Source organism: Equus quagga, chromosome 11 (assembly GCF_021613505.1).
Source record: "Equus quagga isolate Etosha38 chromosome 11, UCLA_HA_Equagga_1.0, whole genome shotgun sequence".
Lineage (NCBI taxonomy): Eukaryota > Metazoa > Chordata > Mammalia > Perissodactyla > Equidae > Equus > Equus quagga.
Window position 1 is genome coordinate 6617352 of NC_060277.1, and position 27304 is coordinate 6644655.

General features: G+C 41.3%; 1 protein-coding gene across 13 annotated transcripts in view; it reads left to right on the top strand.

The window, feature by feature from the left end:
* Nucleotides 1-27304, top strand: part of EPB41L2 (erythrocyte membrane protein band 4.1 like 2) — a 203543-nt gene that overhangs the window by 157836 nt on the left and 18403 nt on the right. For 6 of the 13 annotated variants that reach the window (XM_046677718.1, XM_046677722.1, XM_046677724.1 and 3 more), the window contains 10 exons: nt 3634-3806; nt 8267-8329; nt 10267-10413; nt 11767-11868; nt 15613-15780; nt 17798-17851; nt 18051-18617; nt 20457-20579; nt 22592-22690; nt 24400-24480. In XM_046677718.1, coding sequence (XP_046533674.1) covers nt 3634-3806; nt 8267-8329; nt 10267-10413; nt 11767-11868; nt 15613-15780; nt 17798-17851; nt 18051-18617; nt 20457-20579; nt 22592-22690; nt 24400-24480 — 1577 coding nt within the window. The remainder of the gene's footprint in view (nt 1-3633; nt 3807-8266; nt 8330-10266; nt 10414-11766; nt 11869-15612; nt 15781-17797; nt 17852-18050; nt 18618-20456; nt 20580-22591; nt 22691-24399; nt 24481-27304) is intronic. The other 7 variants (XM_046677728.1, XM_046677726.1, XM_046677729.1 and 4 more) reach the window with 7 other exon arrangements.

A 27304-nucleotide genomic window follows, 5' to 3' on the forward strand; every position in this document is an offset into this window, starting at 1 on the left:
TAGTTTTCCAACATTTTTTGGTTGATTAATCTCAAAACGTGTACAAAAATAGTGATATTAAATTTGAAAACTTCTCTTTTACTACTGTTTGTCAGCAAAAACCTTTTTTGATTGCTTGTTATTACTGGTCTCTTTCTGAAATATGAACTTGAACAACTTATATTTTACATGGTTAGCTAAAACAGTCCAGGTATGCTGATAGATAAAAATGCTCTCTCATTAGTGGAGGACTGACACCCTTTGGCCTTAGTCTGTTTTTCCTGGAATAAACTGGGAAAACAGACCCAGGCAGACACACAGAGATGCTTCTCAGGATTTCTTGGTGGGAGTATAGAGTTCTTAAGTCTTGATTCTGGAGACTCTTCCATATAGTTTTATGAGACCACACAAAAAATATGCATAGGTCATAAGCTGGTTCAAGTAAATGTCCATATTCCCAAATGTAGTGATTTAAGTTTAGTGAATTATGAATGTACGATAGCTGTCAGTGTATCTTTTAGCTCATCTTGTCAACTATCTTTTAGTTGTTGAACTGAGCACTTTTTTCAAGTAAATCTGAAAAATGTGCCCACTCATGTAAATATTTCACAAGCCTTGCCCCTTGCCACAGAGAATTTATACAAGTGCTGAATAAATGCAGTCAGTGTTGTTGATACCCTGAGAGAAATCGTTCCTTTTTCTGGAACACTGTTTCAGCCTTTGTTGTAAACTATGAGGCTTTATAACTCTTATATGGCAAATGTTAGAGTTTGAAAAGAGCAGTAAACCACTGCGTTTCTTTGAGGTATGTAAGCTGTGTTCACGGAAACCCACCATCTTGCACGGGCGGATTTAGCACAGGGGTTATAGTAGGTCTGTATCTGAAAACAATGATTTTTACAAGTACAAGCAACAAACACGGCACAGTAATCCATTATTTTTCCTTTTGTGTTTTGGACACTGTAATTCATCAGATGGGCAAGTCATCAAAAGGATTATTGTGTTATTGTGAGAAATAGAAGGCTTTTCATGCCAATACATGACCAGACAGCCGGTGAACTATTTGGTTAGGGTTTATATTCCTCTTATTCCCCCAGAGCAAAGCTAGGCTGTAACCTGGTACTGGGCTTCATTTTCTGCACCACTCCCCATCACTGCACCTTTGTTGTTGTTATCAACATGCATTGTATTTTCTTTTTCCTGTTTCGTTTTTAAGGTAAGCTAAACTAATTTAATTATATAAATATTCCTCACTTTAAGGTTTGACAAGTTAAAATAAATCGGCTAGTGATTATCTAGAGTGTGAAAATTACTGATATCTAAGATCAAATATCAAATGAAAATCAATCTAGAACTGCTATTTTAGAACAGTGAGATTCTGATTGGAAAATCAAACCGAAAAAGAGGGAGATGGTCATTTAAGAGAACTAACGACCGAGATGTATTTGAGAACGGGGAAGAATGATTTCCTGAAAGTGAAAAGTAGAAAAAGCAGGGGCGCTTCTTAGACTGGGTCACCAGGGCAGGAAGGCCTGACTCAGGAAGAACCATCTGAGTTGAGACTTAAAAGACAGAGACGAGAAGGAGGCAGCTGTGAGTAGAGCAGGAGCCACGGGTGTGAGGGTTATGAGAGAGGGAGAGCTCGATGCCAACCAGGAACAGGAGCAGGGCAGGTGGAGTCTGGGCTGAGTACGTGATGGGGAGCGGTGGCTGGGGCAGTCGCGCGGGGACTTGCAGGCCATAGTGAAGAGTGTGCTTTTTTATTCTAGGTGCTGTAGGAAACCGTTGATGGGTTCGTATACTGTGTGTGCACACTTGTGCAAGCACATAAGTGCACAGTGCTATCTTTTTTTTAAAAAAAAAATCACTTGGCGCAGTGTTGAGAATGACTAGAGAGGAAGCTCAGGCAGACTGGCTGGGTGAGAGTTGTGGTGCTCTTGCCTGGGCAGGTAAGAGGCCAGTTAGCCGTTTGGTATCATGGGCACAGTGCCTGCGGCCTACAGGCTTCTTGGGGTTTTGCAAGTGTTTAAGACCTGAAAAAATTACTTCAGAATGCAAAAAACAAAACAAACTCCCCAGCCCCACCCTCCCAAACTGGAATTAATAGTGTTTAAAAGTATGCAAAGTCAACATTTTGTCAGCTTCGTCATATAACTTTAAATTTGATATCCTTTAAAATTTCAATATCGTTACATCTGAAAATATTTCTAGATCAGATTTTCCCATTGTGCAATAATTTCTGAGTGTGTGTAATGGGTGCTTAGAAATTATAATCACAAGTTAAAGGAGTTACTCATAGCCGTATACTTTGCAAGGGAAAATTATTAAAATAATCTCAGAAGTTTAACAAAATAAAACCTGGAAAATAATTAGACTTAATGTAAGATGTGAGTTCATTTTATGATTTGGTGTGAGCGGTTGAGGGCTGTGAAAGTCTTAGAAGGGACCTGAGTAGTAAAATAGAGATGGAAGAACTGGCCACATTTGGAAATGTATCTGAGGACCCTCTGGGACTTGCTGGTGTTGAGGGTGAAGGGAGACACTCCAGGGATTCTGGCTGGAGTAACTGGGTACAAGTTGAAGGTGATATTTGGCAAAAAAGGCAGGACTGGGGAAGAAGGAAGTTTTGGACAGGGCATGTGAGGGGTGTGGATCAAGAGATTTCCTGTAATACATGGATTGGAGGTACTTGAGGCCTCCCAAGTTCAGTGTGGTAGGTGGCATCACACAGTCCCTGCCCTTCAAGAGCCTGCAGCCTAAAGGCCTTTGTTTCCTGGGCATCCTTAGGGGCATGACCCTGTGCCCACCTCACCCTGTCAGTCAGGCACTTTTTGTACAAGTGAAGTGACCTCTGTGGTTATTTGTCATTTGGGGCAGAAGCTATGGATGGACAGAGACTTTGCCAGCTGCTCCTCCCTTTGCCTTGTTGAGATCTGAGGCCATCAGGTTGATCTGCCATGATGGAAATTTCAACGCAGTGTATGTTCCTGCCCATCTGTAGGAGAGAGGAAGGGAGCCCATGAGGGCCAGGTTTGCTGAGTGGGAGGGTGTCCATGTCTTAGATTTACTCTAGGTCAAATTGAGGCATTCAGGAGGGAGGTTAGAAAAATGAAAACCATTAAACATAAACAGAAGTTAATTCCTTAAAATCTGCCTTTACTGTCTTGTCACAATTGTGAATGGTATTCAAATTAAAGGATTCTTTATGGAGGAATTTTTGAAACTTATTGAAGCAAATCATTTTAATAAATAGATATTATTTGTTGTAATAAATAGATTCAGAAATAAGTTCAGGCAAGATCAAAGAGATCCCAGAGAGTTAAAACACTGCTCACATTGTAATTCTGACTTAGTGCCTAGCTCTCATGTTTCAGCTGGTCTTAGAGCTCCTCCTTCTGGCCAGTTCCATGGTCAGAGTATATTCTTCAAAAAGCTGTGATTTGAGGACCTGTGTAGTTCAATGGGTTAAAATTCAGGATTTAAGAGTTTAGTAAAAGTTTAAAAATGATTTTATTTGATACATTGATATTTTGAGAGCTCAAACAATGTTCCTCTTGTCTACACATTGCCTCTTTATCTGTGTAAGGGAGAAAGTTCCGTAAAGTTGGACCATTTAAATGTCCTAAAGTAATCTACATGGTCATTCTTTACCAGCTCCGATGGGTGATGTCGACCAAAGTCTTATGAAGGATTTTCCGGGCCCCGCTCGGGATGTTTCAGCATATGGCCCAGGAGTCATCAGCCCTGCTGTGGCAGAAGATGGCGATGGCAGAAGGGATGTCAGAAGCCCAGCTAGAGCCCCACATGTGCAACTCATTGAAGGAAAGGTATGGTAAATTAGGAAAATATGTGATTTTAAGTGTGTACTTAGACCAGAGGATATCTATTGCATTTGCTGTTTCAGAACTCAAGTATCATTTAAAATTAATCAACGTATGTTCTCTGTTGGTATAATTTCTCAATTTTCACGTATGTGTAGGCTCTTGCTGGTTTGGACAGGGTCTCTAACCTTTTTCTGATTGTTGTTCAAAGTAAAATATTTCAACATAAGTTATATTATTGCAAGTAATTTACGGTAAGCCTTTTGACTGTTCGTAATCATCCTATTTAGTTAAATCCCCAAATTATGAAAGCTATGATGATTTGAAATTTGTTTATTTCAAGCAAATTTTATAGTATAACCTGTCTCGATTATTTTAATTATGTTGACCCGAATTTTTGAAATGAACAAAGATGGTCTTTATGGAAAATTTTCATTGATAATCTGTAACTGATGAAGAAGACATTCTTAAGCAAAAGGTAATTGTTTTGTAAATATTGAGTGAGAAGATGGTGCGTTGCTTTTGGCCTTGTTTGGTGCGTATACCATAGTGAATGGAGAAGTAATGTATATTGTGTTTTCAAATTTGTCACTGTTATTTTATGTCGCCTTGTTACCTTGGGCAAGTAAAGTCACCTGGAGATTGATTTGAAGAGGCTTTGAGTTCTTCAGATCTCTTTTCTGTATCTGCACAAAGCAACTGTTTTATAGGTAACATTGGAAGTTAACACAAAAAAAGAAATCATCCTGTAGATTTATAGTGTTTTCTAAATTTTAACTTGCAAAACTTTAAAGACGTGCAACATGAATTTATAAAGAACCTGCCAGATGCAGTAGCTGCCAGTGCCTCTGGAATTCGTGCTCTGATAGCCTCTGGCACTCAGCGTAGAGGAGGGCTGGGGACCATGTGGGCCCTTCTGCCACCGGAACAGATGCTTCAGGTGGCACGTGCCATCAAATCATCTGCATTCCTTTGTTAAAGCATTTGTGAATATCATACTAAAAAAATCATTTGGTTGAAAATTATTTAGCTAAAAATAACAGAAATCATGTTCAATAAGGTATCCTTCAACTGCTGATAAATTGTCAGAATCTCGCAAAGTTATGCTTACGAGGCAGGCAGGGGAGCGACTGCTTACATCAGAAACAGAAGAGCTCAGCATTTCAAAGTTGGTGTTCCTTTTTGCCTAGTTAACTTGATATATCTAGTTGTTAAAAAAAAAAATTCTTTAAAATTCCAGAGGAAATGCTGCTTATCTTTGGCAAACAGCTGAGTGTGGTGGCCCGGCCTCTTTGCTGATGCTTTGGATGTCTGTCAGCGAGCAGGTTTAAAAGTAATGATGTGATTTGAGTTTCATCAGATTTATTCACTAGTTGGAAAATAATAATTAAATCAGTCTATATCTATTATTGGATCATGTAATTCATTTTCTAACTGCGCTGTGTTAATACACTCCTTACTTGAGAGTAAAAGTTTTCACTAACTCCCGTTTCTTCTCTCCTCTTTCTCTCTTGCTTGTTTCTCCTTTGCATGTATCTGTCGTGTGATTTCACGTTCCCTCATGGGTTTGCTCCTGAGAACAGCCTGTTTCCGTGTGCCCACCTTCACCCCTCATCCGCTGTGCTTCATCTCTTTCCCCACACCGACTGCCAGTCCCTGAACTGGACTTGCTGTCAGACACTTCGGAGGAAGACCCCTTTGGGGAGGCTGAGCAGATCACACTAGACAGCTTAGAGCACCTCTCTGCAGGTGACACCTCAGAGCAGGGGGGCGCTGGAGTCGCCATCCTCGATTTTACCCTGGACCCTATGGTAACCCCTCCTCAGCCTGCCTGTCCTCCCACCCAGGAGAAGCCTCTGCAAGAGGCTGACCACAAGGATGCCGAGTTTGGGTACTTCTCCTTCAGTTTCTGCAGATGCCTTCCATGTGGCTTCCCCTCACTCCTCGATGAGGATGGGTATCTTGCTTTCCCCAGCCTCCCCAGGGTCTGGGTCTCCTTCCTCCCCGCTGATGTCCAGCACTATGTTCCTGTCACCTCCCCGTCGTTCCTTCCTTCCCTCATCGTCATCTTTGGGCTGCTTCTCTCTGCTTCTTAGTCGGTGCCCTTTTCTCTCACCTTCTCCCTTCCTCTGGCTCTATCCCTCTGCTATCTGGAGGCGAAAGCCACTTCCTTCAATGTTTCTTATGACTGTGATTTGAATGACAAAACGGAGGAAGAGGAAGCAGCTGCTGGCACTCCTACCTAGGCTTCAGTTTGTGGGGTCAACAAAAGAACACTTCGTCTTATACCCTTCCAAATGTAGAGTGTAAACATGTGCATAAATTTCACCACTGATTACCCTCAACATAGTATGAGCTGCACATTTTTACACACACAACATTTTAGTGCATGAGAAATAAGTGTAAGCACTTCCCCTCTGTTGATAGCCGTTGCCCAGGTCCATATATTCTAAGCTGAGAGCAAAGTTACAGGATTATTTCATAAACATCTAGACCATACTAGATCTGAGAAAGGAGACGGGGACCTGTGTTGCCCTTAACAATCCTCACTGGGTCTGTCCATTGTGCAGACTATTAATGCTGTTCTTTTCGGATGGAAACTTTGTTTTGATCTAGAGCTAGGATGCAGTAACATAACTGTAATTGACGTATGTTAGTAGAACTCCTTAGTCTTATTTCTTTTGTTTGAAAGCCAAGCTCATTCTTCTTGCATTTATGGGATGCATCTGTAACCTTTACTCCTGACATTTGTAGGTGTAATCTCAGAAACTGCTTGTCTCCCTATTATTGTAGCAGTTGGGGACCAGATGAATTTCAGATAGTTTTTTTTTTTAAGTCTAAATCATGTAATTATATAGAAGAGTCACCATTAGGTATTTTGAAGGAAAATGCTATTCAGTTATGTCTTTGTTAAATGTGTATGAAAAATGAAACATGGCTTTTTGAAAATTTAGACTTTATAGGCCTAAGGTTGGTTCTCTTAGTGTTCTTTTATTTAGAATTAGGAGTCTGGTTTGAGGCTTTTTACCCCTAGAGAGGGCAACCTCTGCACTCCAAGTCAGCGCCAGTGTGTGCAATATGTTGCGTCTGGTGACTCAGTGTCTCACCTCCTGTGGGTACTGTCAGTACATAGAGTAAATCACAAAACTGAGAATCAACCTAAAGAAAAATGTGAAGATAGTGTTGTGATTAGGTATAGTGGGAGACACCAAAGTTCTTATAGGTTACCTGAAGAATGCCAAAGATTGACATTTTAGAGAATTAAGTGTTGGCCAAGGAATTGGAAGATGGTTCTTAACACATTGTTGAGTGGCTGTGTCTCATTTTTGCCTTCTGATAAAAAGATTCTTGGAGCTTCCTGCTTGCCTCCCAAAATACTTGAATGGTTAAAAAACAAAGCATTTTGAACTCTCAGATTTGACACTGTCATTCCACTGAAGAAGGAAAACAACATGTCATCTGTGATCTGGCTGTAAAGGTTAAGCTGTTTTCCTTCTGTATCAGGTTCCATATTCTTTTTCTTGCCATTCCTTTCCTTGAGTCAGTAGTCATCAGTATTTATGTTAGTTTTAAATTTACAGATTCATTCTTTTGGGTCATTAGATACTAAGAATTGTCCAACTATAAAAAACTATTGTTTAAAGAATTTTATGAAAGAAAAGTAGCTATTTTTCAAAGAGCCTTTTAAAATACCCACTATTTTAACATGGATAAAGCAAAATAAACCAGTTCTCCCCCCAAGGAAAGAAATCTCGGTTAAAAAACTGAATAACGGGGTAAACATTTGTCCCTGATGTAAAGGGAAAGACAAGTTTTACATCATTATACTTTGCCCTCATCACTAGTTGATCAAATTAGAACAGATTGAATTATGCCATTTTTACACTCTCATATTTTCATTCCTGAGTAAAAAAATATTCCAAAGCAGCCCGTAATGTAGGGACTGAGAAAGAGTGAAGCTTCCATTCTCCATTCCACCTTTGCAAAGGAGCATTTCCATCATTTATACGACACTGTAGGTGAAGAAAGACAAACAGGCTCACTGTTCCTCATCCTCTGAGGGCCGCACAGAGAAGGCTGGTGATGCTGGCCCAGCATTCACGGTCCAGTCCAGCCTCTTTGCACCGATGCGGAGTTTCCACCAGTCCTCCTCCTCTCTCCGGCCGTTTGCTGTGTGACTTTTCAGGTGAAGATGGAAGAAGAGGAAACACAGCAGGAGGAGGTGGATATGTTTCTCCAAAGTTAAACATCTGGTGGCTGCTGCCTGCCGTCATTATTGTGTGTGGGGTGACGCACTTTCAGGGTTTATTTCTGAGTTTTGCTTGTTGTGGCTTTAGGTTCTTAAGATTTTTATTACTCCTTTATTTTAATGTCTTAGACTGTCCAGCTCAGTCATTTCTGGTGCTTGCTGATTGATACACTGTTGTTTATTTGCCTTTTCCCCTGTGTGTGATTTAATTTCACAGAAAAATTCCTTGAGAGTAGAAGGGGATAATATTTATGTCAGACATAGCAATTTAATGTTGGAGGTTTGTATAATTTAAGAAAACAACTGTCCTAATGGCTGCCAGGCTGCTATGGACGGGAGGTCACGCACAGGCTGGCTGGCAGCTGTCTTCAAGCACAAGTGCATGATGTGCATGGGGGAGATTCCGCTCGGGCGTGCATGAGACCCGTCCAACTTTGTATGTTGAAAGTGGCTTGGATAGGAGACTATCTACTGGAAGTTCTCAAAGTGACAACTGGGAAAAAAAGTTGTGTCCAATCAAATGAATAAAGCTTTTATCCATTAATCTTGAAGTCGTTCTACAAGTAACTTACTCTCTCCTGATGGGTTATTTCCAGGACCTGGAATCTGAAGTAACATGATCCATCCTGAATGTACATTAACCAGAACAGATCTTTGTTGATCTGGCATTAAGTCAGTTTACTGTCGGACTGTGTCCACAGTGTTTTGTTTTTTTGTTTTTTGTTTTTTTTGAAAGTAGGGGAATGGCACTAAAATCCGTGCAATTAGAATGTGGTCTACTTCAAGTATTCCGTTTGAGGGTAGCTAATTAATGGGATTTTTTTTGATAAAAAAGAAAAAATAAATGAAAGAGAGAAAGTATAAAAAAAAAAAAAGAAAGCCTAGTCACCCAATTAGGAATGTAAAATCTATTCCCCGTGTCACACGAGAACAGTTTTTTTTTCCTTCTTATTTTAGGGTGGTACGTGGCAGTGTATTCAGTGGAGAACTGCAATGCTCAGTAATCTGACTAATCTGTTTGGTTGCTTTTGGCAGCTTTGATAACTGTTGGAAATGTATTTTTGCATAACTTACTAAAATGCTCTAAAGTGTAATACATAACATTGCTTTGAAGAAATGCAAGAAATGTGCCTGATCTCAAGCCACAGTCGTTTTTCCATGCCATGCAAAGATTTTTAGATTTTCGTGAGTTTTTGCAAATGGCTATAGAAGCTCCTCGATGAGCTACTATGCTTGTGCATGAATATGGAATATCTAATTTTTTCAGATGCATGACCTGTCCCTCTGGGAGTGGGATGAAGGCTGTGATCCACACGTGGCCCCATGATTTTTGGAATGTAGGAAAACATTTAAAATTTAGTTAAAACCATTTCCTGAACAATAATTACCTTTTATTCCCAGAATTACTATTTATCAGGCCCAACTTAAAAATTCCCACAGATACCATTTGTCAAGGCCTACTCCAGTGAAAATGGACCTGGTAGTTTTCCTTGCGTCTTTGTCTGTGTAAGGACCATTTGGTGTGTGGGGTGGCTGGGCTCCACGTTTGTGCTCGGCGAGTACATGAAACCAGCATGAGGTTCACTTATTTTACAGAGAAGCCAAACAGACGCAGCCTCTGGAAACTGGCATTTTTATTCCTTAAGGGTTAAAATCCACCGCTGAAATTTCTTGAAAAAAGTCCATCCTTGTTTTCCCTTTTTTTTTCCTTTGTTTTTTTGGATGATCCTGGATTGGCTTTCCTGTCAGGCCAAAAGTGCTTCTGCATCCCCCTTTCTCTATTTTTGCTTGATGTACTGTGTTCACAGAAAGCAAGTAGCCCTAATCAGAAAGGTCAATTTGCAGGAACGAAGTCATAGGCTGCATTTCAAATCCAACTATTAGAAAGATGGGTTATTAGCCGTTTTGAGTATTAGTTCCATGGCTTCCTTCTAATAATGTAAATAGTTATTCCTTAAAAAATTCTCAACAGAAGAAATTAGAACCCTTTAAAATGTGAATCATAAAAAAATTGCACATTGGCTTCATTTTCAAATTTTGATGAACTCGTATTCATAGGTGATAACATGGCTTTTGAGACTTGGCATTTTTCTTGCTTTACTGTGTTTTTTGAATCATACGTTTGCTGTGTCTTATTTTTTGGTTTTATTTTTTATTTTTGTCCTACTGGGTTTTTTCCTTTTGGATTTCCCCCTTTATTACGTTACATATTGCTAGGACCTGGATAAGGCCCAGGAGGACATTCTGAGACATCAGGCTAGCATTAGTGAACTCAAGCGCAATTTTATGGAATCCACACCTGAGCCGCGCCCCAATGAGTGGGAAAAACGACGTATCACACCTCTGTCCCTACAGACACAAGGGGTATGTCACTAGCTCTTTGTTGGCTGTATGTCTGATCCAGCTCTTCAGTAAAACTCAGGTTGCTAATCTATTATGTCAATTCTCAGGAAGTTACAACATGTTCCCATTTCAGGGTTTTTTTTAATGTCATTGCTAACAATTTTTAAATACTAAATATTTATTAACAAGGTAATATATGTTGATCTAGTTCTAAGGTGAATTGAGTTTCAAAATACTTTTGAAATAGTTTCAGAATAATTTCACTATTTTGCACAAGTAAGTTAGTAGCAATGAATTGTTATATAGGGTGACTTAGAAATTGACATTATATTGTATTTAATAAACTTTTTCATTTATTGACTTCTGAAATAAAGAATTTACATAGTAATTAATTAATGATTAAAAGGATGCAGGAATATAGACCATATTTAGGATGGTTTAAGATAATTACAGTGCAGATAAGGAGTTAAACGTAGCTTTGAAGACTGATGAGCCCTGTTGAAAATGTGCAAAATGTTATATCGTGCAACTAAATACTGAAAGTTTGTAGTAATGAAATGTAGACTCATGCTTGAAAAACATTTTCAACCATAACATCTTTCCAAACTCATTCTTTTTCTTTCCATGGTTTATTTCTCCCTGCCACCAATATAAGTATTGCCTTTAGAGTGTATTCTCAGACTGTTTCTCCATTCAGTTCCATCTACGTCTGTTCTTTTCTGACACTCCAAAGTCTCTCCTATTGTCACCCAAGAGCTTCCGTGGGCTCGTTGATCCTGCTTGAGGAGATAGTGAGCGTACATTACTTCGTCCGCAGTTTTTGAAAGTGTATAAAGGTGTGATCGTACAGTTTCATCCTTCTCTCTTCCTTATGCCCCTCTCTTCTCCCTCAGTTCATCATCTAGTCTGGCTTGCATGCTACCCAGTTGTAGGCATTTGATTCCGAGAGTCTCATGCTATTTTTAGTCACCTTTTCTTAAAAAGCAAAGTGTTAGTTCTTTAATTTTCTTAAGTTTGTGACAGTGAAAGGGAAATAGCTTTTTTAGAAAAGATGAGCAAAAGATAGATGTTGAACTGAAGAAACAACTTTTGACAATGTTAAGATTTAAAACACCATGGCAAGCTGTATACCACTTAAATTCTTGTTTTCAGATTTTCTGAAGATACTCATGTCCATATTTCGGCACCTGACCCTAGAGTGTTGTGTTTTCTGTAGAAGCAGTGTCTGATGACACGTTCAGACATTCGCCTCCCTTTCTGTCCTGCTTCATCTGGTCTGTCCTGCTGACCCACGCCGTCGTTTCATGTTTGTGCTGCTATAGATGTGACGTGCTTGTCTTATTTGTTGATTATGTCTATTGTTTGAAACAATAGAGAAAAGGAGACCATCTTTTCAAGGATATTTTATCCACGAAGGAGAAGCATCAGATGGTGGCAACACGGACAGTCGAAGAAACAGCCCAGGAGGCAGACAAGGTGTTCACCTTGAATCCTTGGATCTATTCTTGCTTGTTCCCTTTTTCTTTTATTTCTGTCCACAGCCAGAAGATTTTTCCTTTTTTCTTATGTATCAACCTAAAATTTTTTTGAAATAATTGTTTGAGTGTTTAAAAAGTTGTCTCCATATATAGAAACGTAGGATCATTAGGTGAGAAGCACCATACTGCAGAAGTACTTTATTTGAAAATCCACAATTTGAAATGCGGACATATCAACTGATTTAGGTGATAAGTGGCCCCCAATTTTGATGTTTGTGGCTGACAGGAAACCATGATTTCATGTGAAAATGCACTGTTTATGCGACACTTAGACGAACCGTGATGGAGTTAAAGTAACAAGTTACGTGTGATTTAGGTTACTGGTTTACTAATTTCATTTGGAAAGCTTTTGCATTTTCATTTTTGAGATTTTGAATGGGATAGAAGATTTTGGTGTGCCCTAGCAGCCCATCAGATCTCTCTCTGTGCTCCTGCGTGTATGAAGTCCCTGGCATTACTAAGGAAGCCGGCTCTCCATTGCTTTTACCTTCTCGTTCTTCTGTTTCTACTGATTTCGCTTAGCCAGCTGGTCAACCTTTACTTGCTGGAACTGGAGTGCCTAGAGTCTAGTGGAGGAGATGGCAGACATGTAAATTAGTAATTAGACAATTTGGGGTACTAAGAAGTAAGCGTTAGAAGATGAAATACAGTGTTGTGTTAGGAGGTGATTGGGAAGGCGGTGCTCTGCCACTGTGATCAGGAAGAGATGGCAGTTGAGTCGAGACCTTAATGCTGAGGAGGCAGACGTGTGAAGATCTTTCCATGTATGAGGAAGAGCAGATGCAGCAGCCCTAAGACAGGAACCAGTTTAAGGAACCGAAACACCAAATGACAAGGGCTTAGGAAAATCAGAGGTCAGACCCCAGATGCTGTCAGCATCTTAAAGACCACATTAACGGTTTGGAATTGTATTATAGAGAGATGGGAAGCCATTGGAGAGCTTTAAGCTGCTCAGAGACATAATCCCATGGGTCTGACAGAGATCCCACTGGTGTGTATGAATGAGAGCAGAGATCAGAAATAAGGAAAAAGTGTTTCCCTTCCGCAAAGTCTGATTTTGTTAATCAGTAGAGAGTGTTATTCATTGGAACATACAGTGGGGTTGGGGAGGAGGCAATTAATGGAAGCCAAAACCTTCCCCTAAAGGAATTTGAGGTCTAGTTGAGATGAAATATTTCCAAAACGCTGCAAAGGAGAAAGATAGTGTCATAAAGCCACACCAAGTGGCATGTTTATATACTTGAAAGGTTAGCCTGAAATCCAAAGCCAGTCAGACTCAGTGTGTAAAATCATGACTGTAATATCATATGCTTGGAATACTAGTAGTTTTGAAAATTTATCCTCTGAAATCAAGACAAATGGCGTCATTTGATCAATTTAAATTGATGTACTTAGACTTTTTGGCAGTAGGAAACTTTGGAATTTCAGTGAGGATGTTTAAAATTATCATTTTTCTGGATGTCATGGCTTAGGACTGTATAATATAAACCGTATACAATAAAACCTGTTCATTCGTTCATGGTTATAGAAGTTACATTAAAATGTTAGGTGAAATTTAAACCTGGAATTGACCCACTGTTAAGGTCCAAAATGGTTTGTCTGCCCTTGAAGTTACTGTTTTTTTTCTTGTTCTTTTCCTCTCCAGCCCCTGCAGGAAAATATTTACTTATTTGACGTACATATGGATTCTTGTAACTGCAATCAGCCATTCATCCATTCACCCAGCAAACCTTTTTATTGATCACTTACGTTGTATCTCTCCCCGACTCCCCCCATTAACATATCACTAAGTTGAAAGCACGTGAGCAGTTAAGTCTACTGGAGTGTTTTGACTTTTAACAGAATATCTTTCAAATTTCTGTCTTTTTTTTGCTACTGATTTTACAGGGTTTCTTTTTTTTTTTTGAGGAAAATTAGCCCTGAGCTAACTGCTGCCAATGCTCCTATTTTTGCTGAGGAAGTCTGGCCCTGAGCTAACATCCGTGCCCATCTTCCTCTACTTTATATGTGGGATGCCTGTGACATCATGGCGTGCCAAGCAGTGCCATGTCCGCACCCCGGATCCGAACCGGCGAACCCCGGACCGCTGAGAAGCGGAACGTACAAACTTAACCTCTGTGCCACTGGGCCGGCCCCTACAGGGCTTCTTGATTATCTTTAAATTGTGATTTTTAATGAAATGTAAGATAAAAAACTATGCACGAGTATAATTTGACCACATTTTCTAAATTTCTATATGAGGGTCTTATAAATTAAAAATAAGTAAGAGTTTCTTTAAAAATAAATATGTTGAACTTTCAAAACAGCTTCAGTTTGAATATGAATGATTTTGAGAGTAGAGAAGAAATTGGAAATCAAATCATTTAGTCTTAAATAACTGTCTTCTACATCCTCTTACGGATTGTGATATTTATGACGTTCTTAAACTTGTATGAAATATCCTCTCATGAGTCTCATGGAGATTACATAGAATACAATTTTAAGGTACTTTTGAAAATATTTTATTGAATAATCCAATGCATGGCACTTACTTAAACTCCCCAGGGATCTCTTACCAGGAAGGACACCTCCTCCACCCACCCGACCGCTAGGGATGGTGTGTCTAATGATGGAGATGGTAATTAAGCTGATTAGTCCACAGCTTTTTTTCTCTCCTGAATATTGCAAGTGCTTACCTACCTCACCCACCTTGTCCCTGCTCATTGCTCTCAGCGTACTGTCCCAGGGAAAATCCCAGAAATGTCATCTCTCACTCATTATTTGTCTGTTTAAGATCCCTGAGCAGTCGGGGTTCTTAGGAAGTATTCCTGCACACTTCTGACATGAGGGGAGCTTCCTGATGACTCTACTCTTGGCATCCAGGTCCCTGGGACAGTCCCCAGCTTTCCTGTCATGCCCTCGGGCAGGTTAGGGACCTCGTTTAAGGCCCAGAGATGTGAAGGTGAAATTTGCCTTAATAGTTTTTCGGGAACACCTGGTTTTCAGCTTGCTCACTGAGTTTTCCCCTCTGGGTTTGTCTTCCTATTTAGAATTGTTTTCTTTACCTGTTTCATATTGAGGGGAAAAAAGTACTATTCTTCCCTCTGTGGCATATTTAGCACGTCTGAAGGTTGCTGTCAGGGTGCTAGTTGTACAGCTGAAGTGGTGTGAGAAGGGATGAGAACACTTAGGGGAGGCCCTACACGAAATGTGGACTGTTAAGTGGATGTCAGAGAGATGACCCACTTGGCAAAGCCCAGAGCTCCTGGGGAAGGAAGGGCGCTGGAGGCAGGAGGGTTGAGTGCCCTGAGCTCTAACACGGGCATTAGTATCACGAGTGTGGAGGCCACTGAAAGTGCAAGTGCAGGAGGCTCATGCGAGGAGCGCCCTCAGGAATGCACGAGGGTGTTTGATAGGTAGGCGGTCGGTCGTGCTCAGTTTATGACAAAGCTTCAGTGATAATCAAGCAGTTTGAGTCCGTAGGTTAGAGCTGTCCAGGATTCTCCAGCAGGGCGGAAAGCTGGCATTCAGGCCAACCGTCACACACGCCTGCCACAGAATCCTCCAGAACCCTCGCCTTCCTTTCAAACTTATGCTGTTCTGAGATTCTTTCTCGTGTAACCCTTCCTTTTTCTCAATAGGTCACTGCTGTCTGTTCTGCCTTATTGCTAATTCTTTGCTCTTCCTTTTCTGACCTCTCCAGAGCCTAGAAGAGGAGATAACATCAATTTTGTTTAGTGAAAAGGGCTTTTCTGATGGCGTGAGAGCCACCTTCACCCCAGCCACCACTCGGACAGCAGAGGGCGCTGTTGTGAACTCTAGTGCCCCTTCTGAAAGGCTTGCTTCCTCGCCCTCCTCACAGTCGCCTGAGGTGCATTTTACTTTGTTTCCCCTGTTTTTAAAAGCCACATACGAGAGTGATTCTTATTTTTTGAATATTTAAGAACCCTTCTCTCCAGTGCTTTCATTGGTGAAATTAACTTACCGGGAGAAACATTCAAGAAATAATGACTGAACTTGGATATGAGAAAAACGTACAGATTGGATGTTTCTCCTGATTCTTTGGGTCCCCTTTCAAAAAACCTGCCCAAATTCAGAGAGTCATTTAAACCACTGAGGCCCAGATTCTGAACTGTTATGTGCAGGGAAGCCCTCAACCAACGAGAAGCTTGGTTGGAGTATGTTGAAGTATGAAGAAGTATGTTTTGCAAAAAAATTTTCAAAGTCTAGAGGTCTTTCAGGCATCTTCTGATAGCTTGTTATTTTAAAAGTTCTGCTTATGTGGAAAAATTTGAAGTGCCTGCCATACTCAATGAAATAATTATTTTCATTTTTTGGAATGACCCTGAGAGATTTCCTGAACTTGGGCAGAACCCATGTGGCCATTTGAGGTTAAGTAATAAGAATAATTCACTGACCTGCCATAATAACGAAATGTCTGCTTTAGAAGTGTTCTGATCACTGGATATCTTTATTTATAAACAAGTTTATAAAAGTTCCGTTAAATGTTACTTATTTATCAAAATAGATTCCGTTTTCCAGTTTAAGTATCTGAAACATCTGGGTTTTCAATAAAACCGGAAAGGTGGCTTTCTTGTTCTGTGAATAACATGATTTACATGGTATTAATTTTGAGCAATGAACATGTGCCCCTACTGTGCATCTGAGAATAACAGCACAGATCAGAGAGGGTGTGAGTCTGCGTTGATAGGCACCACCAAGAAGCATGCCCTCTAGGACCCTTTGCTCATGACTGTCCTCGTCGCTGGGGCAGATAAACAAGCAATCCTGCTCTCTGTCATAGGAAACAGCTCCAACCCAGTTTGTGTCTTCTTTTGCCGGGGAGTTCAGAGGCCCCATGCCAGCTCCATTCAGCATGGAGGGCCCGTCTTGCATCAGGCGGCTACTCTCTCGAGCTGGGTTGTTTTGAAGTTAGATCACAGGCTCTGATGCCACCTGAATGTCAAAAAGTTGGCCAGGCTTCGCTTGTGTCATTGTAAAGTAGCCTTTTTAATAAGTTTAAGGAAAACTGTTAAGCTTTAAAACCAAACCGCTTTGTAAGGATGTTTCTACCCCGGCTGTCAATGCCAAAGCATAGTCATTTATATGAACGATGCATCCGGTTGACAGGTGTTTATTGGACGGTGAGGTACTCAACTGCTCAACTAGTCAGTTTACTCCCAGGACCAGCTGTCTGCAGGGGCCAGGGATCAGCATCTCACACGACAAACTGGGTTCCTCTCAGTTTCCAAAGATGCTACTGGAGGAGCGAATTCTAAGAGAAAACACCAGAGCCATCACTGATATCCCCGTCATGTGACAGTATCCCTTTTGCTAATCTCTAACACAGTTTGGGATGGTAATAACCATTTCTGAAACGACATTTTTTATGTTAATAGCTATCTGAGACCAACTATAATTTTGCCAATTAAAGCTGTTTTTTAAATGAGCCAGCAAAAAATGAAATTTCATTAATGCTCTGTTCATTTAGGAGTCGGTTTCAGGCCAAGCTTTGGAGTCTGATTACAATCAAACCTGTTCATTGAATAGGTTTTAAAAGTTTTGCAATTTAAACTTGAAAATACTAAGTGAGCTCTGGTATAATCCCATTTTTCCCCTACCTCTTCAACTCTAACAGTAGAGCTTATAGGTGGCACTCTAATAAAGTGTTTCATTTCTTTGGGAGGGCGCTGGCTGTTTTTGTGTTTTTGTTTCCTTTTGTAAGCTTTTTGCATTCGTCTGGACTGTCCTTCATGTGCCCTTGAGCAAAGGTTATTGTAGATGTTGATTCTTGCTGTTCTGTCTTTCCAGTGTCAGATGTTTGTTTCGGTGGGTGTTGAGGTAAAACTTTATTGATTTTGTGTCCTCGGTTGCTTTTTGTTTCGCAGAAACGTGCTCCCGAGTCCGAAGGGCCTTGCACTGGAGCCAGTGATGCTGTTAAGGTTCTCCCCTTTTCCATGTTCACACCATTGCCCGACATTTCTGATCCCCTCACGTTCTCCCCGCTTCCCTTCCAGTCAGCCATCATAATCATCTTTGTTTTTCTCCATGACATGAACCTACCATCAGTTCATTCTGCTTTCCGTCGTTTTTATTTATTCATATATTTTTATTTTCCCTCATCCATCTTTTTCTGTGCAGAGTTCACATGAGACTCTGAATGTAGTGGAGGAGAAGCAGCAGGCAGAGGTTGGGAAAGACAAAGACGAAAGAGTAATCCCAGAAGAAGTGAACGGTAAAGAGAGCTCACCTGGGAGTGGTCCTGGGGAGAGGCGTAAGGTGGAGCCTCTGACGCAGAAAGACTCCACCTCCCTGTCTTCTGAGAGCAGCAGCAGCAGTGAGAGCGAGGAGGAGGATGTGGGAGAGTACCGGCCCCACCACCGTGTGACCGAGGGCACCATCAGGGAGGAGCAGGAGGAGGATGAAGAAGAGGTGGAGGAAGAACCCGGCCGAGCCGCCAAGGTAGTAGAGAGGGAGGCCCCGGTGCCGGCGGCCAGTGCAGGCCCGGCGGGGGCCGGTCTAAGCTCGGTAGAAACAGTGACCCAGGAGCATGTAGTTGCCCCCAAGATCCCTGCAGAGAAGAGCCTAAACGAAGGTGCCATTGAGCAAGCCGTGAGCGAAGAAGCAGAGGACCAGCGTCATGCAGTTAACGGAGAGGTGTCTCATGTTGACATTGATGTTTTGCCACAAATTATTTGTTGTTCCGAGGTAAATGAGAGTCCCAAGCGGGAGCTGCACGCTAGAGCTCTTTCTCGGGTGGAGAACACCTGCCTTTCTCCTTCTGTCCTCCCGACTCTCCTCCAGCTTTTTTGCAAGATGCTGATTTTTCTCTCTCATGGGAGGAAGGGGGAACACTGCTGTGTAGACGTTCTGCCGGCTCGGTTTATGGATCTGGATCCGGTTTATGCAGTTGGGTCACCTGATAGAGTAAACTTTCCTGCCACAACCGCATCGGGTTTTTCCTTCTCGTTTCACATTCAAATTTTTCTTTGCATGTTTCAGATGTTTTCAACTGTTTGTCTTTAGTTGCGCTGCTTCCTCGTACTAAATGCCTTTTTCGTTGGTTTAATTAGAAAATTGCATATGTTTTATTGAAAATGATCAGCGTGAGTGTGTGCTGCTGTTGTCGTGACTGGGTTTGACTTTTTGGCTCATTCTCTGTTCAATTTAAGATTTTTAGAAATGGTAGCAGGCTCTGAATCCAGCATCAGGCAGTGATAAAAACAGTGTTTCTAGACTACCACTGTGATTTTGGTTCTCAGACCTCAGGGATGCTATGGTTTGTTAAGACTTTTCTCTCCTAGGCAGCCGGAGGCTAGACTGTTGAATAGGAGGACCCCTTCTCTTCTCATTCTGTCCTGTTGTCAATTCTGGATTATTTGCAAGTTGATTTTATGTTTTTGGGTTATCTGTGTTAGATATGAGTCTTTCCCTTTTTCTCTTCAGGAAGGGACTTTCCGTGCTCCTCTTAGATTAAGTTTTGGCCACCGGGTGCAGTGTCTCTGAATTGGGAGTTAAAGTTATGCTGAGGGAGGGTTTATTTCCATGAGAATCTTTCTTGATTCTAAAATTAAGTGCCCACATTGTAGGGATTATCCATATTTACTCTTTTTGATGGGGTAGAAAATCTTGAAATGACTTTGTCTTGAAATAATTAAACGGAGTTTTATTGTTACTTTTAAACTTTGTTTCACTTCAGAGAAGACATTTTGAGAGTCTTTGAACACTTTGAACTATTATTTTCTGCGTTTAATATATGATTGTTTCTCTTTAAATAATTACACTTGGGAATTTTCCTTCAAAGAAAGTACTGTAGTATTTTGGTAGTGTTACAGGCTGGTGTTCTGTTAAACACACATGCCCAGCAGACTACAATGTTAACAGGCTGTGAATCGTTTCTTTAATGTTTTAAATTGTTCAAAGCAATCTAATGATGATGGAGTCATTCTAGATGTATCATTTTAACTTCTGTAATACAGAAGAAACACTGCAAGTTTTAGACAAGGATAATTGAGAACAATCATACTTGAAGATGTTCTTTCTGAAAATGGAATCTCCTTGTCAAGAGGGCAGAAGAGCCTTCAAGGAGAAAAGAGCACATCTTAGCTGAACCAGCTGGTGTGCCAATAAAAGGCAGTGCGCCTTCACACAGCCCTGGAGTCTGTAAACTGCAGTAACGTCCAGAGTTCATTCTGTTTTGTTTTCAGTTATATCATTACTTGCCCAAAGCTAAAGTTTGTATATCACAGTACACCAGGCTTGCCATGTAAGTAATTTGGGACTGTCGTAATTTGAAGTGTACCATAATTTAGAGAGCCATTCTGTTAGCTTGTTCTTCATATATACACACACACACATATATATATGATGTTTGAAGGAAAGTGTTTCTCTTTTATGTCTTTTATTTTAGATTATTTACTTTTACTCTTTTCTTTTGTGCATGTGTGTGTGTTTGAATATATTTCTTATGATGATTTTTGAAGGCTCCATTAAGCACTGGTACGTCATTACCTCTAGAATTTATTTTTCCCTTCCTTTCCACCTCAGCCACCAGTGGTAAAAACAGAGATGGTAACAATTTCTGACGCCTCCCAAAGGACAGAAATCTCCACCAAGGAAGTCCCTATTGTCCAAACTGAGACCAAAACCATCACATATGAGTCTCCGCAGGTACAGAAGCTCTGGACTCGGACTGTTTGAGTTCTTGCTTTACTTAGTCTGTTTCTGTTTTCGTTCCGTCTTCTCCTAGTTGTTGGCGTGTTTCTGACTTCGAGTAGCTTCCTGTATCTCCACCTTATAACTGTGCTTCAACAACATAACTTGCCGTGTTGCTTCTTAGATTGAGACAGAGAGTGCAGTCACGTTAGTGACCCAGTAATTGTAGGGGGGAGACATACCCAGGATTATTTAGGACACACAGCACCAATCTTTTCTTTTTTCCTTCTTTTCCTCAAAGTCCCCTAGTACATAGTTGTATATCCTAGGTGTAGGTCCTTCTGGTTGTGCTATGTGGGACACCGCCACAGCATGGCTTGATGAACGGCGCTAGGTCTGCACCCAGGATCTGAGCCAGTGAAACCCTGGGCCACCAAAGCAGAGCGCGCAAACTTAACGGCTTGGCCACGGACTGGCCCACGAATCTTGTTCAGATCATTATAAGCCATTTCTGACTTGGTGTATTCAGGAATGTTTATGTTCACTTGGGAAACAGATCATCTGACAAAGGTTATTAGATCTGTGGTAATTTGTGGATTGGTGGAATTTAGGCTTTTTTTTGCCCTCTTGGTCCACGAAGAGAGATCCAGTCAGCTCGCTTTTGCTTGCAACTACACACACGTGCGCACACACACATATCTGTGCTTCTCCTTCACGTGCGATTATTTTCTGGAGACGTATGTCATCGTTCTTATGTAAATGTGAACCTGTGTGTCTAAATAATGACCAGATTTTAGGTGTTCAGACATTGATTCTTGAAAGATTTGAAATAAGCATAAAGATGTCTAACCTTAAGGGTAACAGAAAAATGGAAAATATTAATTTCAAAATGGAACTATTTAGAAATTTGTTCTATTTTCTCGACTGAGAAATTTAGTGTTCTGTAGTAGGATTGTACTGTGGTGGAGGATCGCAGATTTTTGCCCTCTTGAAATATTTTTTAAAAGACTTAATGTGTGTGCGTGTGAAACATTCCTCAGAATGATTGTAGATATGCCGCCATGTGTGTGCATAGATCCCACGTAAGCATCAGCAGGTTTCCTGTGAACGGGGCTGGTGGAAGAGCGTGCACTTATGTGTCTGTACTGTGGTAAGTGCCCTCATAAAGAAATACAGGTGCGTGACCCAAAATCGAGGGAGATGTCCTCCTAACTGACAGTAAGAAAGGCTCTTGACCTTCCCATTATTTCTTTGTGTCAGTGTCAGGAAACAGGAGGCAAATTTGTTTCATTGTTTCCCCTGGTCCGATCTAGAACTTTCTACCTTTTCTAGTATCAAAGCAAATAAGTTAAAACCTATTTAGATATAAGCATTGGATTGATATATGGTATAAATGATATGTACAAATCTCATCTATATTGATATGAGAGAGAGCACGTGCATGCTTACGTATTGAAGTATATGTACCCACGTACACGCTCACGACACACAAACTATTACAGGGACAATGTCGTTTTTAAAAATCAACTAGAGATAAGCAAATAACCAAATCACCCAAATTTGATGTGCCCTAGTCATATACTGTTACTTAGTAATCTGAGAAAACGTTTATTTATTTTTACCCACCTGTGCTTAAAAAACAAACTCAGCACTCTGGTCACTGTGGAATCTTCTGCGTCTGGTTCTCTAGTTTCTTTTTCCAGCGTCTGCAAACTGCCGTCTGTCAGATTCGCTCAAGACTCCCTTGTAACTTTCAGTCACACCTTCTACTTCCATTCGTCCTTTTCTCTCTCTTCCCGCGGGGTTTGCTTCTCTACGTGCATTTAGCCGTTGCTGTGCTCTGTTTAAATGCCAGCCGATCTCCTGGTCAGTAAATGACCACTATAGACATGTAAAGGACAGGCAAGAAAGCAGCTCTTGCCAATTGCAAAGATTTTAAAAGATGCATATTCGATGGGGAGGGGTCTTCTCTGACTACATAATGGAAGTTAAGCATTACTTTGTATTTTTCCCCCAACTATCCAAAGATTGATGGCGGGGCTGGTGGTGACTCAGGCACGTTACTGACTGCACAAACCATCACATCTGAGTCCGTGTCGACAACGACAACCACACACATCACCAAGGTAAAGCTATCCAAGGGAATCCTAGGGAGAGGATGGTACATTGCAAACAGGCCCTTTTCTGAATTGTTCCTTTGTTCCTATACACACTTCAAAGTAATATGCAGACAGTGCCAGTGGAATAAAAATGCCTGGACTTAAAGCATCCAAGAAATTGGGCTCCATTGACAAATGTATTTAAGCCAAATTGCAGTTTTGTAAAGTACAAGGGGGTAAAAATACATTATGAATAGCTATACCTAGGACAGCTACAGGAGCAGAGCGTGTCCTAAGGGTGGGAGCACGGGTTTGGGAAGTACAGACAAGCCCTCCTGGCTGAAGCAAGTGGATGAGGACCATCATTCAAACTTTCAACAGGTTGTTCAAATCATGTGAATTTTCCCTCGTCGATTTAAGATACTGGTACATTGATTTGGGGCATTCTTCCACATCATTCCCTAGATGTTTAACACCAGATGACCAGTGGTTCTCAAAGTGTAGTCCCTGGCTGAGCAGCAGCAGCGTCACCTGGGGGCTTGTTAGGACCTGGGGATACCGAGGCCCCACTCCAGATGCGCTGAAACCCCGGCAGTGTTTCGGAAGCCCTCCAGGTGACTCTGATGCCAGCTGCCGTCCTCAAAGTTCTCCTTCTGGCCTTATTGCCAGTATTTCCTTTGCTTCTACCTCTCGCATTTAGTTAGTGCTTGAAGGTCTTAAACGTGTCCCTGTGCCCTCCTCACCCCATATTTCAGCAAAAATCTTTGTAAATTAAAAATGTCACACAAGTGCAAGGTGGTATTGGTGCTCATTTTAAAGCATAGCCAGTTATTAAGGCTAGTGGTAAGCCTTGTTTCTTGCAGCAAAGAGCCATCACTTGTGACTTAGTGTGTAATTTATCAGACTTGTAGGGCCTGGAAGTGTGCTTTCTCAGGACTGGGTGGTATTTGCTCATGGTTTAAAATGTCCCAGCCTTATGATCTCTTCAGCCTCTATCAGGCTCCAGGCTCTATCACCTGCTCCAAGCCAGAAACTCTGCGCACTTCACCCAGGCCCTCCTGCCCCCGGTCCTCTCATGCAGCCTGTGTTCAGCCTTGCTGCACGTCTGCAGGCACAACCACATGCAGAAGCCGCAATCAAATCACACAATGGATGAACACCTTTATGTCACCCTCACGCATCTTACCCATATCTTAAACCAAATCCAAGTCCTCTTTTTTCATTATTGCGCTAAACTGATAAACAGAATCATCAGTGGATTTGTATGACAAGAATCAAGCAGTCAAAATTATAATACCACGCAGTTTCCTAAACCTAAAACAGATATCTGAATTGTTGGAATTCCTTCTAACTCTACATAAACCAAACAATTATTTCTTCTTTCCAAAAATTGGCCCATTGGGAGTCAAGAAACTCAGAGAATTGTAACGGGGTGTCCCAGTGGAACTATTTGTAGTAAATGGCATGTGTCCCATCTTAATCTCGCCCTAATCTTGATAAATTAGTTTTAAGGTTGCCTTCAGTTGAGAAATACTTATGGATGCCACAGCCTGAACACTAGGAGTCTCTGTCGGCTTTAAAAGAAAGTTTCTAGAACACGGTCATCCCCGCTCAGTACACATTGCCTCACAGTGATCAGACGGTCTAGGTGTGCTCCATCTGTTCTCTCTCGTTACGTGTAAACATGCTCTAATCGTGCTGTCTTTCTCTTCCTCCTTTTTGTTTATGACCTTTAGACTGTAAAAGGTGGAATATCTGAAACAAGAATTGAGAAACGCATTGTGATCACGGGAGATGCAGATATTGATCATGACCAGGTAAAGACCTGAGGTTCTGCTTCTGAAAGTGACCGTGTTTATTTTCTAAATTTCGCAACTGTCGTCATGTCACATCCCTGTGTCAAACCCCTTTTCCCGTCACCTCCTGGATGAATCCGCCTTCTAGGCATGCCATAAAGGCACTCCACAGCCCACACTCAGCCTGTCCCTTCAGCCTTCCTAACAGTGAGTCAGCATAAAATGCGTTGCTGTTTATTTCCCGCTGGCTTTACTTGCACTTTAGGGTCCAAATAATCTAGAGGATTCTGGCAACCATTAGGTATTCATGTGGGCCTGGTATAAAGGCAAGTCATCAAATATTAAAAAATGAATGGCAGTTTAATAACACTGGCTTACGAAAAAATAAGAAAAAGTTTGACGTATGCTTACTTTTAGGAACTTTTGAAGTATTTTTTAAATAGCGTTAGAAAAGTTAGGCTATTTACCACTAGATAGTTTTCCCTAATTATTACTATTATTGAGGGACGGCGGAAGGTACTCTAAGGTCTCTTACAAAGTGAAAATTTACATGCGTTCAGAAAAAATGTTGAGAAGAATCATACTTCCATTTTAATGTTCAGTTGAGCAGAATGCATGGCTTTAAAAGCAGGGGAGGAAGGGGCCCTGCTGGAGATTTCTAGAGCAGCATTTAATTTTAGACTGCAGTCCCAAGCGGTGATGAGAAGGTTTTGTTTTGTTGTTTTCTGAGTAATTTTAATTTGGCTTTAAAGGAGACCAAGCTGTTTTCCTTTACAACAGCTTGAAGAAAGGGAAAAAGAACGTTCAGTGGACTATCTCAGCTGAGGAGTAGGAACATATGATGGTTACCTAGCTTTGAACACAATATCCAACTCAGAAAAGAGAATTTTAGAGAACAAAACTTCTCATTTAAGAAGGGCCTACGATATGTGACCAAAGAGAAATAGATTTTCTTCTATGCCTAAAAAGAAAATTATTCTGGGGGCTGGCCCCGTGGCCGAGTGCTTAAGTTCACTCACTGCTTCGGAGGCCCAGGGTGTCGTGGGTTCGGATCCTGGGCGCGGACATGGCACCACTCATCAGGCCATGCTGAGGTGGCATCCCACATGCCACAACTAGAAGGACCTGCAACTAGGGTATTCAACTATGTACTTGTGGGCTTTGGGGAGAAAAAGGAAAAATTAAAAAAAAAAATCTTTAAAAAGAAAAAAAATTATTGCTTTTTTGAACCTCTGTAAATGTAATTTTGCTTACATATTTCATAATGGATCTTTTTAATTGCTTGAGCGTTATTAGAGATTTTTGACTTAGTAGAGATTCCCAGAAGGTGAGTCCCTGTGCCTGCTCACCACTGGGACATGAGTTCCCTGTGTGCATACCCACCCTCCAGTTTCCCCGTGTAGAAGATTTACTCTGCCTCTCTGCACTTGGGGCAGTTTTGAGTTCCTCTGACCTTAAGTTGGAGCAAACCCTATTCTTATGTCCTGATTTTTTCCCTCAGGACTCCTGCTCAGCGGTCATTTCTTGAATTCCCATAGTGTGCTGGGCAGGAGCCCACCTTCCTTTTGTGATGGAAGGTGACGCTCAGGGCCTCCTCCCAGCCTTGGTTTCCTCTTCCCTCTGCCTCCAGGGAACCTTTGCCCTTTCAGGCTTTCCAATGTGCTTTGCCACTTGAGGGATTACTCTCAGGTTTTATTTTATGTGCATTCTTTTGTCTTTTGGCCTGTTTTATCTGCAGACTCAAATCTAGATAATACTGCTTCTGAATGGCCAATATTATAAACACAGGCTGAATCTCCCAGTCGGGGAAGCACACCACCTGTCTCTCGGTTGCTGCACTGGTGGCGGCCCACATAGAAGAACTCGAATGACTGACAACTAGAATATAGGGCCTTGCACTGGGGCTGTGAGGAGAAAATAAGAAGAGGAAGGTTGGCCACGGATGTTAGCTCAGGGCCAATCTTTCCCTGCAAAAAAACCCCCAAAACAAAACAAAACAAATCAACATGGGCTGAAATGCAGGTACTAAAATAACACGTGTTCCTAACTCTGACATTAGGAAACAATCATGATGACTCCCCAGCTTTAACTGTCACTGCGAGGACACACGCCTTGTCCGTAGGGTGTCTGTAGGATGTCGTGCTTTGGCCCATTTGAAAACCGAGGTCAGCTATCCAGTGGAGAGGATAGATGTCTAACTCTTGCATGTTTAGTTATAAGATGGCGTAAACTTTTTTGAGTAAATTTAATTGTGGCTTCTGCCATGCTTATCACCAGAAGCTCATGATGAGTTAATTCACTTTCTCCCTAAAGCCTGCAATGAGATGTTGGGGCCTTTTAAAATTAAAAACTGACATTGATCACGTGGTGACTTTACCATCATTGGCACCTCTTTCAGTTCCTTGCCTGCATTAAAGGAATTTTATTAGTGAAAGGAAACCCTTCAAAGAAGCAAAAGAGAAAAAAAGGAATCTCTCTTGTGTTGGCAAAGTGGCGAGGCCTGCTCCTATGGGAACTCGCCTGGCAGGCCCGGCACCCTGTGAAATCACGGCAGTCTCGGCTCCGTACCAGGGGTGCAGGCGGCCCTGCGGCTGCTCCTCACACTGTGCTTCTTTCTAATGAAGTAACTTCTCAGTCTGGCAGTGGGACGTGGTAGTTTTCTCACCATCTTTATTGCTGCCATAATAAATTAATATTTTGCAGCCTTTAATTTCATGTACTGATAATATGGAATGAAAGGAACTAATAGCAAACGGATTTCGTATGTGTTTTAAGATGATTATAGCAGTTTTTGATTTTTCCCTACTTTTCTGCTAATTAAAGCATGTTTCAGACGTGCTGCCTT